Source organism: Gavialis gangeticus, unplaced genomic scaffold, assembly GCF_001723915.1.
Source record: "Gavialis gangeticus isolate Ggan-Ray unplaced genomic scaffold, GavGan_comp1, whole genome shotgun sequence".
In the NCBI taxonomy this organism is placed as follows: domain Eukaryota; kingdom Metazoa; phylum Chordata; order Crocodylia; family Gavialidae; genus Gavialis; species Gavialis gangeticus.
Window position 1 is genome coordinate 50,509,758 of NW_017729030.1, and position 15,357 is coordinate 50,525,114.

A 15,357-nucleotide genomic window follows, 5' to 3' on the forward strand; every position below is an offset into this window, starting at 1 on the left:
TATATATATATATATATATATATATTATAACATACATTCCATGCAAGAGCTTTAATGGGATGGATGGGCAGGAATGGGTGGGCATTCCAACAACAAAAAGCAACACTGCCTGAAAAGCTGGGCAGCAATGTATTGCCTGCTAGACAAACAGCCAGAGGTCACCACCTGCAACTTCTGCAAATGGGAGTGAAAATGGGGAGCTAAGCCACCTAGGCAGCTGGAGTTCAACAGATGCTGCAACAGCAGCAAACAGAATAAAGTGTACAGATGGGCAACAGCAACAGCACAAAAAGCAGAGTATGTCCTTCTTTTCTGCATTTTCTAAGAGTGTGATATTTATTCAAGCCTTCTGCCACCTAGTACTGGTAGCATATTCAGCAGTCAATGTCCATACCAGAGATTTACAACACAAGATGATACGAGACCAGACCCTGCTCCTGCTACATTGCTCCACTGCTGAACACACAGTCACGTAGGAGACGAGTCTTTCCACTGACACAGAAGAGACTAGATCAAATTGTTACTCAGCAATGCAAAACAGTCCATCACTCACACTGCATCTGCCAGGCAATTTAGCAAAGTTATACTCTGTTAATAATGTATCTTCAGAAATAAATGATGCTCATATTATAAAACAGAGAGCACTTTTACAGATCAGTGCCATTTATTTAAAATGTTTACATTAGAAGTCACTTTATAAGTGTCCCTTAGTCACAGGCACATCTCTGTGTTTGGGCAATTTCTAATTATTTACATTTTTATACTTTGATAGAGCTTAAAACTTCTTGTAAATAAGAAACTTATAACCCTGTCAAATCTGTTCCCCAGCTTTGAGCTGCTGAGCCCAATCTTGATAATATGATATATCTAAAAGAGCTGCTAAATAACTTAAATGAGTGGGGTAAAATTAACCTTTGCTAGTCTTTCTGTGAACATAGTAAGAAGCAGGAATGGTTTCCCAAAACTAGGAGATAAGACAAAAAATATGTGTCTCAGTCACAAAATCTCCTGTTACCATAGTGATGAGGACTGAGCCAATGACTAAAAATACCTGGTCTTATTCCGGCTGCCTAAGGAATGTGACCTAAATGACATATAATGCATGATTTTCCATAAGAAATTAATTAAATTTACTGGAAGCAAATACTAAGATATGCTAATATTCAAACGTGATGGAGGGTCAGCTACTAACAAAGTCATCTGCTGCCTTAGAATTCAGATTCAGCAGAGAATTGGCTCTAAAAAAATCTCATAAAAATATATTGAACTGAAAACAGTAGGTCATTAAACAGATGAAATAAGCCATGATTAAATATAGGTTTACCACAACAAAGCAATCAGAAACAAACATTTTCACCTGTTTAGAACACACCTGAAATAGGTCATTATCCAAACCAAGACCATGTTCCCAATTATTTGGCTGTTTTAGTTGTCCAGCAGAATTGGTGGAGTCACAAAAGTAATGAAGAGCCATCTTTGGACTCGCTACTCACTGTAATATTGGTCTGACACTAATGCTGTAGGCAATGCCTGATTTGTCTTGACTGGGTCTTAATATTGTAGCATATTGACAATCCTGACTGCAGAAGCTGGCTGTTCTTCTACAGCCAATTGTTTCAACAGGAATACCCTGGCAACCTGCTTTCCTACTTTTGGATATGATGGCAAATAAGTGACCAAAGCCCTCCTGAGAGATGCACACACATTATTAATTTAAAACAAAAGAGTACTGCTGTATAGTGGGCCCTCCTTTCCATCTCCCAGTGTTTAAGTTCAATTTCCATTAACTAAGTTTTCAGATGCTGGTCAGAAGCAGCTGTTAGAAAAGGGGTCAAGCTGCTATGGATTCCCTTGCTGTCTCCAGAAAAGGAGACCCATGAAAGATGATGGAGTATAGACTTAATTGAAATGAATGTTTTAATCCATTGCTTATAGCTTAAGGGTCTCCATTTGGTTACACAACATAACAAATCTCTTCTAAGATGCTATTCCTATTATATGTTCTTTTAAAAATAACATTAATGTACAAAAAAACTTAACTGCAAAAGAGTTAGGACAGATAAACACAAAACATACCTGACATGAGCCCATAAATACAAGGTAATGAGAAGTTAACCCACCTAACAGCATATACTATCTCCTCCAATTATGAACTGCAAGAGCTTAACAGCTTGTGCCTTCCTGCACACACACCTTTACCAAATTATATTTCTCTTCCCCCAGCAGTAGCGTACATTTGTTGTAGTAGTCTTTTGCACTGAGTTGTAAAAAGCCAAGTGCAGAAGGGTGCTTAACTGGGGATAGCAAAAGGCACATGAGAGGAGCAGGTGGTAGCAGACACGGAGGCTTGGTCCTCCTGGGAGATGTTGTGGCTGCTGGTCAAAGCATCTCCACTCCTTTAGCTGTGTGTGCCCTGTCCCACCTCCTCCGGCACAGCAGGAGCTGGGAGAAGTGGGGAAAGGGCAGTTTCCCCAAAGTGGAACAGTCTTTCCCACACCAAAGTGCATGTGCAGGGGCATGCACTGCAGTAAAAAGCAGTGGCACAAATTTGTGCCACTACTATTTATGTTGCTGCAAAGCACATGCCCCTGAATGTGGGGACATGCCTTGTCTGTAAACAGTTGCAAGGGCAGAGCTGCCAAGGAGAATGAACAAAGCTTGTCTTTACCTTTTTACATGCTACATCCACTGGTGTAGATTTAGGGCCTTGCATTAAAAAAGGAGACAGGCGTTTAAAAGCGCATTTTATTTTCATGTAAAACAGATAATAAGCAGTATAAAAATGTGAATGAGTTTTGCCTCATCCATTTTCTTAATGGCAGCAACAACTCCTCTACCCCCTCTAAACAAGAACTTTGCAAGATTGCAAAGGAAGCACACCATTATGAATACATTTTAAGAAATGAACTTACCTGGACAGACCAAACGCAAAGCCTCATCTATTTGATGCGGGGATAGAAAATGTCCACAGTCTCTTAAAAATCCAGGCAGATCGCTTCTGTCCATCTCTTTCCAGAACTCTCTCTTGGCAAACATTGTTTCATAAACTTAAAAGAAATCATACACTTTTTCATTATTCAATCAAACTTACAAACTATTATAACATGTCTTAGACGTGCAGGAATGCTCTGCGTCAGGGACGTTGATTAGGCAGGCCAGCCTGAGCCAGGCACCACAGCAGTGAGCTTCAGCTAATGAACGCTGCCCGAGCTTAGGGGCAGTGAGCATCCTGACTGGCTGATGGGAGTACTGCCCTGCCAATCTGTTTAACAGTAGCTGGGGCCCTGGGTCTACAGGCCAATCAATAATTCTGCTGTGGCAAGCCTCCTGCTTCTTGACTGGTTTTGGACTTATTCCTGGACTTCAGTTTTGGATTTCCATTCAGATCTGTTTCCTGATCCTGGTTTAGCTCTGTTTTTGGACTTTGTCCTGTGGATTGCCCCTTGGGTTGGTACTTGGTATCTGATCCCCAGATCCTGACCCTGGGTTGTGTTGTGGATTCTGCTTCTGGAATTTCCTCTGATTTTGGTATATGGCTCTGGCTCCCTGACCCAGCCCCAGGCTCTTGCTTCCCCTCAGAGCTCTAATCATTAAGCCATGATACAAGACCAGACCCTGCTCCTGATATGTTGCTACACTGCTAAACATGCAGTCATGTAGGAGAGGAATCTTTCCACTGACACAGAAGAGTCTAGATCAAATTGTTACTCAGCAATACAAAAGAGTCCGTCACTCGCAATGCATCTGCCAGGCAATTTAGCAAAGTTATGCTCTGCTAATAATGTATCTTCACCCATGCCTTGGTCCCTTACATTCTGTGTCTTCTAGGAAATACCTTATTTAGAATCAGGTTTATATGTAGTATAAAAACTATATAAAGGGAAGACACTGTATTCTTCTGTCAGATAATAGATTAGATTCATTTTTGATTTATGCCTGAGGTACTATGACATTTCCAGTTACCTTTTGCTATACCAGCCAGGATTTTTTAAAAATTACAAACTCCAGCCAGATCGGTAGAAATGGAAAAATATTGTTTCAAGATCCACATAAGGAGAGATGGCCTTATTACATGGCATGGGTTGGAGGCATCTCTACCAGAAGGCTTAACAATTCTTAGCAAGGGGAAAAAGGCATCAGGAGGACTTGGATTGTAGGGTATTGTATCTCCATATTATTATAACGGAGGTTCTCCTAGCTGTACTAAGCCTAAGCTAAACAAGAAAAGAATTAACCATCAACCATTTCCTTCATGGATGAGTGTATTAATAAAGTTTCAGCCAGAGAGGAGCTCAGAATAAGAGCTGTTTGATTTATTTTGCACCTTTTATGGGAGACAAGGAATATATATATATTTTTTAAGTATGCACAAGAACCTACATTCTGAAATCCTTAAATCATTTTAGGTGATCTACCATAGGTCAGGCATTTTTTGCAGAGTCTATGCCAGATAATTTTCCTTCTCAGTAAGTAAAGAATTTCATTCTAGCTAGCAGCATAAATGGTTTACTATTATTAATACAACTAGTCTAAGTTTGGAATTCATCTTAAGGATAATAGAATAGATGGGATTATGTATATAGAAGGTCTGTTTCTCTCCCTCCTTCAAATACAACAAATGTATGTCACATCAATGTTTAGGAAAAACAATATCTTCCTTTTAAGCTAGACTTTCTGCTCTATTTTTTTTAAAGACTACAAAGATAAAACAAGAACCAATGCATCTGGTTGTAACATGCTCTCCTACCTACAAACAAAGGACCTTTGAAGGGGTACAACTTAATAGGAATGCTTCAGTGATTCAACCACCTACACCTTAACACCACAATGTCATGGATAATGCATAATTTTTAATCATGCAGTACTATACAGCATGTTACACAGAAAGATTCTTATGATACTCCATATGAACTACTGGCTAAAGGAAAAAATGTAGTATTCCATGGAAATGTACATTATTGGTCCAGGAATGCATTATTTCTCCTATTTTTAATACAGACCTACAAAAACAGGAGATTGATTTGCCTGTTTCCTATACGATGATTATATTTACTAACATGGAGATTACTGAAGTCACATCTGAGACTTTACCATTGAAAGCCATACTTGCAACTATGGACATCTCTAGCCTGCACACTAACATCCCACATCATGTAGGCACATCTGCCTGTTGGAAATACCTACTAAAACATGGACTACACTCTGATTTCTAACAAATACATTGTTGCACATATGATCTGCTTCATCCTCACCCACAAGGTTACTTTCAACAGTTGTTTTTTCCTCCAAACTATGGGTACAGCTATGGGCATAAAAATGGCCAATCAACCTCTTTATGAGTCACCTAGATAAAGAATTCTTAGAAAACTGTACCATCAAACCTGCAGCATACCTGTGCTACATAGAAAATATTTTCATCATCTGGGCTGAACACCTGGACTTACTTATTGACTTTCACCACATGTTTAACATATACCACCCCATAATCAAATTTTCTCTGGAATACTCCTAAACTAGCATCAACTTTTTGGATGCCATGATCCACATCCAGAATGGTTCCCTCCAAACCATCACATACAAAAAAACCCCGTGGACCACCATGCTTATTTCTCTGAAATGAGCAATCATCTCAACTATAGCAAAAATCTGTAATGTACAGTCAGGCTCTCAAATACCACTGCATCTGCTGTGAGGAGAATATTTGTAATATTGTAAGTCCAGTAGAGAAATAGACTCTGTCTTTGAAAGAGCCACCCAAGTACCCTGCAGTAACCTACTTCAGCATGAAAAGACATCTTCCTGTGACCACACCTCTGGTGGTCACCTTCCACCCCAAGCCAGAACTGATTAAAAGAATCAGCATACAACTACAGCCTATACACAGATTAGACTTTGAGAGAAATATTCCCAGCCCCTCCGCTCCCGTCTTTCAAGCAACCCCCCAATTCATCATCAGAAACAAACTCCCCAATGCTCAACAGGCATTAGAAAGGATGCAGCCTTACCTTAACAATAGATGCTTAATCTGTCAACACATCTCCACTGCTACAACAATCAACACCTGCAACAATGAGCCCACCAGAATCTATGGACCGTACACATGTCTTTCCCAAAATATGATCGATCTAATCCAGTACACCAAATGATCCCATGGTGATTACATGGGTAAAACTAAGTCAAAATGACAGAGGAGAATGAACTCTCATGAAAACAAATATAAAGGATAGAGACACAGATATGTCAGTAGGAGCACATTTTTCACAGAACAACCACTCCCTTTCTTACCTCACTATTCTCAGGCCCAAGAGAAATCTGCCAAACACCTATAAAAAGGAAGTTTGGAAACAAATATTCATAAGCTGACTGGATGCTAAAAACCAAGGACTAAACACTGATATTGACTTTATGGCACACTATAATCTACCTGATTCCTGAAATTCTTTCTGCACACTACAGGTGATACCCTCCTTCCTTTTAACAGGTCTTGGTCTCCTAGTAATCAAGCCTTTTCTTTTCTGCTAGTTGTTCGTCTTCTACCGCTGAGTATTTCTTCCCTCTCCAAGTTCACTGCCCTAGTACCTGTTCTTAATCATCACTGATCATGCTTCCCCCCTTAGACCTGATGAAAAATGCCTTGCATTCAAAAGCTTATCTAGTTTTATCCAAACCATGCAGTTGGTCCAAAAATGATATCATCCCAAAAAAAAAAATCCTTGCCACTTTCATAACTCTGGGATCAGCATTGCTACAAAACCACTCCAGCACAACCAAGTTTTTTTATGGATTTTCCAGTTAATGTGTCCTTAGAGTGGCTTGCTGTCCCAGGACATAGAAAAACTGACCAACCACACCAGCAGTATTACTTTTCTTCAGTGATTTTGCTCATCTGTTTATAAATACCCTATGTGAAGATGTTGCTGTCACTACCTGGGAGAGTATTCTGCAGTAGAATTGATGTGTTAGGAAATCTATATTATTTTTCCAGTTTTTCTTAATCTCATCTTGCCACTCCTCATTTTTGTCCAAAGACAATTCCATCTAGTCATATACAAAACAATATAGAGAGCACGAACAAGCTGCAGATGATGCTGAGGAGGATACTGCTAGTAGCAACAAACATTTCCTACCTCTTTAATGTTTTTCAGCACTTGGACTCAGGATCTACTCTGAGGTAGACCATAAGAAGTAAATTCCCACCAGTAAAGAGCACCTTCTTGGCTGCAGCCTCAGCCTATTATCATCCACGCCCCATTTCTCTCTTGCACTTTGCTACATCCCCAGTCACATGTGTAGGTTCTATAATGGCCCTGTTACAAAGGAGTGCAGCTGACTGTGCTAAATATCACCTTACAACATATGTTCCACTATTCAGTCAGCACTTAGGCAGAAATGAGGCAATGGAGAAAGTAATTTGAAGTGTGAAAATAGAGCTTTGAAAAAAGATCCTTAAAATAAAACATTAAAAAGGCATATATATATTTTCATAGCAAGAGAAGAAATAGAGATAGACTCTCTATACACATATTGTTTCTTCCATTTTAGAATATTCTATAAATGCAAGATTCACTATCCTAAAAATGGAAACTATTGGTAGAACTGGCAATAATTCTTAAATCAATTTATAAGCGAAACCACTGTAAGTAAAAAAAGGAAGCAATTACCATGTTTTCCTGCATGCCACATCCCCCAAAAGAGGCACACACCTTGTTTTTGGAAGGTGGAAAGTAGAAAAAAAAAGATATTTCCAGAGTTATGGCCTAGAACTCTTTCATGGTGATGCTATGCATTAAAATCACTACCCCTTCTCTCTGAGGAAGCTAGCAAGCAGGGCTGGAGTCTAGTTTTAATCCTTTCACAGCCACTATAGAATGTGCATCTGTTTTTTGGGTTCTAAGCCAAAAGCTACTGTCAATTCATTAGCAATTATGAAAGGGTTAACACTGAACACCACCACAACTTGCTTGCTGCCAGAGAAAGAAGGGGCACAGCCTCTGCATTTCTACTCCTCCAGGTATCTAGTCCTGCGAAGAAAAATCAGCTTCCCCACTTAAGACAAGCACCCCAATTCTGGAGGGTTGGGAGGTTGCTTGTTGTATGTCAGTATGGTATTAAGATGGCTTGCAAAATCACCTTTTTTCACCCACTGTTTCTCTGACAGTGCATAACACTAGCATCAGTAGGTATAGAAAGCAAAAATCAAATATCATAGGTGCAATAAGTACCAACTGCACAAAAATGTAGCATCTATGGCAATGCGTTTTGCAACAGTCAGTGTCTTGACCAGTAGAATCTACCAACTGAGATAGATCCTGTAGTTCTAACAATGGATAGCTGGATTGACATCTTTGAGATGCAACTGGTAACATGGAGTGAGGTTTGCACTAAGGAACAATTTCTAACATTAAGGTTATAGGAGAAGACAGATGCTCATTTGACAGAAATTTGTAACTCCACAAAAATGTGGCATGACTTGTGTGTACAGGCATTCAAATCCCTGGTTGTCCAGAGTTCCAAAAACCTTACAAGAGAATATGCTGCTAGCACTCCATGGTCAAGGGGGGGCGGGGGAAGGGAAGGAGGTCTGAGTGCTGAGATCCCAGCGTGTTTTTAAGGGGGCCCCCTGGATCAAGAGGTTTCCAAAGATGGCCGAGCACAGAGGAATGCATTTATTGGCTGGTTGCTATGGGACCATACACTCAAGGACATAACCCCCTCTCCCCATTAAAATTGAGAGTGTAGAGGCATAGCTTTCCTGGTCAATTCCTATCCCAAATTCTTGTCAGGAGTTACACTCCTAGCTGTTCTCAAGTGTGGCTACCAGTGCAATCTGGTTAGGAGACTCAACAAAACAAGCACCAGAATCAACTCTAATTATGCAGTACTCTGGAAACCATTTGAAATATACCTCCGTGAACATTGGGATGGATTTTATCTTGCTGATGAAAACGACGGCACTGAATGGCAAGTCAGCATGGCAACATGTGTGCTCAGTTCCACCTTTCTAGGGCAGTAGTGTTCAGCATCAATCACAGAATCAATCCTTGGAGCCAGGGATGGGGACAAAGCTTAAGGCCTTCTGGGATGCTGGAAGATTGAGCTATACTTTGTAGTGCTAAATGTAAGTGTGCAGACATTACATGTGGCACTACTAGAAAGAGGTAACATTCATGGTGGTTTCACCATGTTTTCTTCCAACTCTAAACGGCCTGAATGGTTGTATGCTTGCTTTTTGCAATATTAAAAAGGCATTTTTAGTGCTACAGATGTAAAATCTGTCCATGGCCGCAGCGTGGTACTTAGAGATGAGTACATATATTTAAATTGGAAATGAAAGATTATTGTCTACATAAATATTAAGAGCACTTACATGTTTTCTTGTCCATCCACTCCTCTAGTTCTGAAAAGCTGAGCGATGTAGATAGATTCAAAAGACCAGATCTGCGCTTAATACGACTCAACATTTTACGGTATTTCTTCACAACTGCTGAAAGGGATGGCCCATGACTTTCAGACTGTAATTACATATGTATTGCATTTTCATTACTTTTAGAAATAAGGACGGGTTGACTAAAGAAAGCAGATAAGGAGGTGGAACTGATACTGATACAAAACGAAAGAAATGTTAATAGGAGACAAGGAGAGGTAATTCCATTATAGCAAATATGTATTAGTTTATAAGAGAAAATATTATGCACCATATGATGTATAAAAAATTAGTATACAAGACTTGTAAAGCTGATACTGAAGATCTTTCAAAAGATGCTCAGTAGACATATTTTAGTACTTGACACCTGAAGACTCCAAGACCAGGAATAATGGAGCAACAGATGTTATTCTCTGAGAGCACGAGTCATGGCTAGAAAGACAGGATTCTATATCCAAATTCAATAGAATTACATAGCCATGGGGAAAGAGAAAGTAACTACCAAAAAATGGGAAATTTACCGGAAGCATCACTAGTACAGGCAGCCCTCGGATTTATGACACAATTGGCTCCTGAAAACTGAGTCTTAACTTGAAACTTTGTAACTCAGAACCAATTTTCTCATAAGAAACAATATTATAAATGGGGGATTGGTTCCTGAACCAAGGCCCAATACCCTATTTTCACCAGAAATTCCCCAGAATTTTGTACTTGATCAATTATAGATGAGTAATATAGCTACATTAATGTATTTATATTGTAAATAGCAATCATATTGATTTGGAAGGACTTATTTGAGGTGACTTTGCTAGACTTTTTGAAGGGCTCTTGGTTGGACTTTTTGAAGGGTTCTTGGCTGGAGTCTTCTCAGGAGTCCTGGCTGCAGGTTTTTCTGGAGTCTTGTCTGCTTTCTTATAGAAAGTGTCCAAGAAAGTTTGGACAGATATTCTCCAGGGAGATGAGCAATGCAGCAAACTTGTTCACTGGCATGGTGTTGCATTGGATCAAGCATTGCAAAATCGAAACTGATGTCAAAGTTGAAACAGGGTGTCAATTTACAAATGTTGTAAGTGCAAAACGTTGTAACTCAAAACGTTGTAAGTCGAGGACTGCCTGTATGTCAAGGTCTTGAATGAGCAGTGTAATAATGGTTAATTTGTCCATGAAACCACTCAGCCTTAATAACCAGGCAAGGCAGGACACAGTGGCACCTTTGAGACTAACTCATTTAGAAAGGTAATTCTGAATAAATTAATCTCTAAGGCAGTGCTTTTCAATTTGGGTAATATGAGATCTTTTTAATAGTGTCACAGTACCAGTCCCAGTGTCCTATGATACCTGTAGTTACTCCTCACTGCTGGCTCCCTCCAGTATCCCCGACACTGGCTGCCCCAGTGTGCTAAGCAGTACACTCTGCCGCAGGTGGGTGGGTGGGTAGGCAAATATGGGGCCGCAGAACTGCTTTTCACAGCCCATATTATCCTCCCTGCCTCCTCCCCAACCTCCTGCCCAGCTCTCATGGGAACTGGGAGGGGCTGTAAGGACAGATGATCACCATTTAGGAATATTTTTACTCAGTCAACTGGGAAATAAGCAGTTAAATGCTTTGAAAAAAAATTATAATACTAAGTGCTTGGATGAAATATTATCACGTTCTCCCACATGGCTTATAGCAGAGCTATGTAAGAAATAAATGCCTTGCAGTTTCATGGATCCTGAGGCGGGCAACCACACTTCATCATTTGCATAGCACTTAATATGGGCGAGGTGCTACACAAAACAGAAACAGCAACACCCTGCTATTTAGGGCTTTGAATTCTAAGGGGGATAGTTTTGGATTTGCTGCACACTCAAAATTTGCAAAGATTTTTCAAGAAGTACAGAATTAGGCACAAGTTGACACTAAAAAACTACATTCAGAAAATGGAGGTGAAATCATGGCTCTACTAAAGTCAAAAGAAAAACTAAGGGTTTCACAAGATCTGAATGAGCAAGCTTTTTGCTTCAAAGAAGAAGTACTTTTTAAGAAAGTCAGGATAGAAGTATAATAATGCAGGAGGTCAGGAAAAAAATGTCATTCTCTGAAATGACAAAGATAAAGACAACAAAGAATGTAAAAGGAAAAAACTCCCAGTGAAAAACAGTTAAAATATTGTTGTCTGAAGCTGATTGTAAGCTGCCTGCTAACAAAAATGGCATGTAACTTCAAAATTTTATTTTGGACATATTCTATACTGTGTGTCTTTTCCCAATCTGATATTTTACTTGCTTTAGTCCTCCTCCATCTGTTTTTGTCTGGGTTATATAAATGTAAATAACTACATGGATACCTTCAAAACAGATAAAGAACAGGGTGCTCACTTATGAGATCCTAGACCAGTGATTTGCAACAAGGGTGCCACTAAATTCAGAAAAGTTCAGAATAGATGCCTTCAATCTAGAAAGGTTGAAGGCATCTAGAGTGAAGGACACCACTGCTCTAAGGTGTCCTGCTTCTGCCTGATTTCAGACTTGAGCCTGACAGTTAATTACCTCTCTCTACTAATAAGCAAAGGAGAAATCAGAGATGTTAAGTGTTCTCTTATTTCTCCTTTCCTACTGAATGGCAAGTGTGCCCAAAAGTTTGCAAAGAAAAACAATTGCAACTATTTAGTTGGTCTAATAAAAGTTATCATCTCTGCCCAAGAGTTTTGTCTGCTTAAAAGGCCACGTGTTCAAATCAAGTGTAAGTTAGGTTTCAGAATATTTATTTGATTAGAAGTCTGCATATTGCCTAGAGAGTGACAGCCTGCTGAAGTGAAACTGTAGGCTCTATAGGCAGGCAAATAATAAGCATAAGTTCTTTCAATGTTCTATAAATACTGAAATGGAAATCAAAAGCGAACAGTATGGGCACATCCAGAGAAGCGTGCATGTGCATTTACCCAGGGACAGACAGCAGCATCAAATAGTTGTGTGGCTGCTACTTGTCCCTGGGGAATGCCCCTGCATGTGCACTCTGGCATGAGGCAAATTGCCCCAGGTGAGGTAGGGGAGGCTGGGGCCAGCACCTGAGCTGGCCCCAGCAGCTTTACCTGGGGTCCTGGGGGCCTTCCGGGGCTACAGCAGTGGTGATCTGGGTGGATGGATCCTGGCTGGCAACCAGAGTGTGGCTCTGGCCAGTCAGGCTCCGGTTTTGGGCAGTGAATGTTGCAGCCACGTGTTCCACCCCACTATTTTTTAAACTCCTTTTTCAGATACTGGGATTTCCTGGCATCTAATTTTGGCTCCATGGAGAACCTTTTGACATGTGCTGCGTGCATTTTGCGGCACCTTGAAAACCTTTGAGATGCTGCAATGCACGTGTGCATGCTCGTCTGGACACACCCTGCACAGTTCTCAGGTGACTATCTGAACAAGATGCAAACTTCAAAAGGAACAATTTTATGACATAATCTATGAATGCTTGGCTTAGTGATTAATATTTAATAGCAGAGGGGAAAAATACTTCTAATGAGCAGCCTGTTAATTATATATTTTTTATATTTGAGGAAAAATCCTTGGAATTAACTGGTCAATGAATATATGTACCATAATTCTCTTCATAGCAAGAGATAAAATATGATTCACAGGCTCTTTACTCCTAAAATTTCTCAGATGCTCTACTTCAGATCAAATGATGATACATTTAGTGAAGGTTCAAATACTATCCCCGCTTTTATTAAATCTTCAAATAACCCAAGGTATGCAGTACAGAGGTGACAGTGAAGGGCTCAGTGCACAGGGATCTAAAACACTATTTCATATCAGAGTAATAAAAAGCAGGAATTCTTAGGCAACTACATTAGAATTTCAACATTAATATGTAAAGTGAATTGCAGTATATTAATTTAACATATGACACTTTACCTTGATCTTTATTCTCCTATATCTGATACGTTCAAGCCATCCTCTGACAAATCTCTGAATGCAGACAATTGCATTTACTAATTTTCTAAAGCTAGTCTTCCTTCTGGCTCCATGAAAAGCCTCAAAGATATCTAGGTGTGGTCCAATTCTTTTAACTTTTTCCTGCGTTTCAAAGACAATACGTTTTGCACTAGAAATCAAACACGGAAAATACATTTTGTTAATTTTCGAAACTGTAGAGCTTAGGTGTATAGCACTTAAGAAACTAAGAAATTAAGATTTCAGTGAAGAAATTCATATAAATCCATAATAATTTTACAATGCACTTAAAGATTTTAAACAAACAGTTAAACATTTACCATCAACCATTGCTTATATTAGTACCCAAGACTTGCTGAATGCTTGCGTGGCAGATACGTATATTGGCATATTGGCTATTAGGCTGCCAGGGTTTGAAGAATGTCCCTCACATTGCTAATATTCTTGGGATATGCCTATATTGAGTCTGTTACAGTTTTCCAGGCTGCCACCAAAAAAATAAGACCCCTCCATCTTACACACACACAGACACACCTTTGTCTCTGGCTTGATAGTTCGAGAAGGAATGGTACCCTCAGAATGACAGAGAACCTTAGCTGCAACACAACAGTTTTCTTTCACTTTCCAGGCTTTTTGAGTGTACAAAACACAGTAAGTAAAAAAGAATACTCCAATCAGTGCATATGCCTCCCAAATGGAAGAATGAGACAGATGTAAATGAATACAGTAATTTATTTACCTGTTGCAACAGTCACATCACCAGTAACTTAGCTACTGAATGACAACCGAACTTGGTGCACACAACGATGTACTGAAGCACTGAAAGCTTTCCAGGCATCTCTTCCATCCTAATCCTAGCCTTCAAGCCTAGTTATTTAGGTACATTAATTTAAACTGGTTGGGATTTTTTCAATTTTTTTTAAACCGGTAAATTCGAATCTATGGATATTAGCCTCCTTTTTTTGGAACACAGAACCTTTATTCTATCCTTGGAAATGTTCAAGAGCAGGTTAGACAAACGCTTGCCTGGAATGATTCAGATGGGATGACCCTGTTTTTAACAGGGAGTTGGACCAGATGACCTCTTGAGGTCCCCTCCAGCCTCATTTTTTTATGATTCCATCAGGAAAGGTTCTTTGAGCTCCAGTGAGAATTTCTGGTTTAAACCGGGGATGAGGCAGGGCAAACTGGCATCTTAGGCTAGGAATAGATATTACATCTATTGTGCATTAATTGCCCAGAAAGTGCTCTAAATCCATAACTGAACAGACATTCATGGCCCTTAGAGTGCTTTAAAAATGGTGCATCGCGCTTTAAGTTAAAACTCGATGGATGAGGTACTAGACTAAAGTGCTTTCTGTTAAGGAGCTTTATCAAACATCTGTGCCAGATCCCATTGAAAGTTAACTTTGAGTACGACTGCCACACGACAAAACAATGGTGTTTATCACAGCCCTAATCACCTCTCCTCATCCATTAATCCACTAGATGCCACAATACCCAGTTTGCCCCAACAATCACACTCCCTCTTAGAATACTTTTGCTTCTTTTCTTCATTCTTCCAATGTGGGACTGTCTCCTACATACCACCAGATACTTTCTCTGACCTCTCAGAGCATGCTGTCTGGGCAGGTTTTTTGCCACTAAGTGCCTACATTTCTGTATTGGTCACCAAGCCCAGAGTATGTAATTCTTTCAAACTTGTTGACAAAAATGATACAATTTCTTCTACATGCAGGACACATTTGAAATACAAGGATGGAATGCATTGTTTTTCATTATTATTCATTTCACATTTCAAAAATATGAGAAATGTTTATCATAGACATGTACATTGTAAGGCTGCTTCACTTCACATTCATTTAGTGCAGTCAATGTTATACATATTAATTTAGCTCTGTTATCAGATTGACAAGCATTAAGTTTACACTTTGAATTTTCTAGCTCCTGGGATTTTCCTCTCTAAACTTAAGAATCCCCCCCCCCCCCCCCAAAAAAAAAAAAAA

General features: G+C 39.6%; 1 protein-coding gene across 1 annotated transcript in view; it reads right to left on the bottom strand.

The window, feature by feature from the left end:
• Window positions 1-15,357, bottom strand: part of LOC109300953 — a 61,384-nt gene that overhangs the window by 5,575 nt on the left and 40,452 nt on the right. Inside the window, exons 3-5 of the mRNA XM_019521841.1 lie at window positions 13,313-13,502; window positions 9,368-9,512; window positions 2,913-3,047 (exon numbers count right to left, since the gene is read on the bottom strand). Coding sequence (XP_019377386.1) covers window positions 2,913-3,047; window positions 9,368-9,512; window positions 13,313-13,502 — 470 coding nt within the window. The remainder of the gene's footprint in view (window positions 1-2,912; window positions 3,048-9,367; window positions 9,513-13,312; window positions 13,503-15,357) is intronic.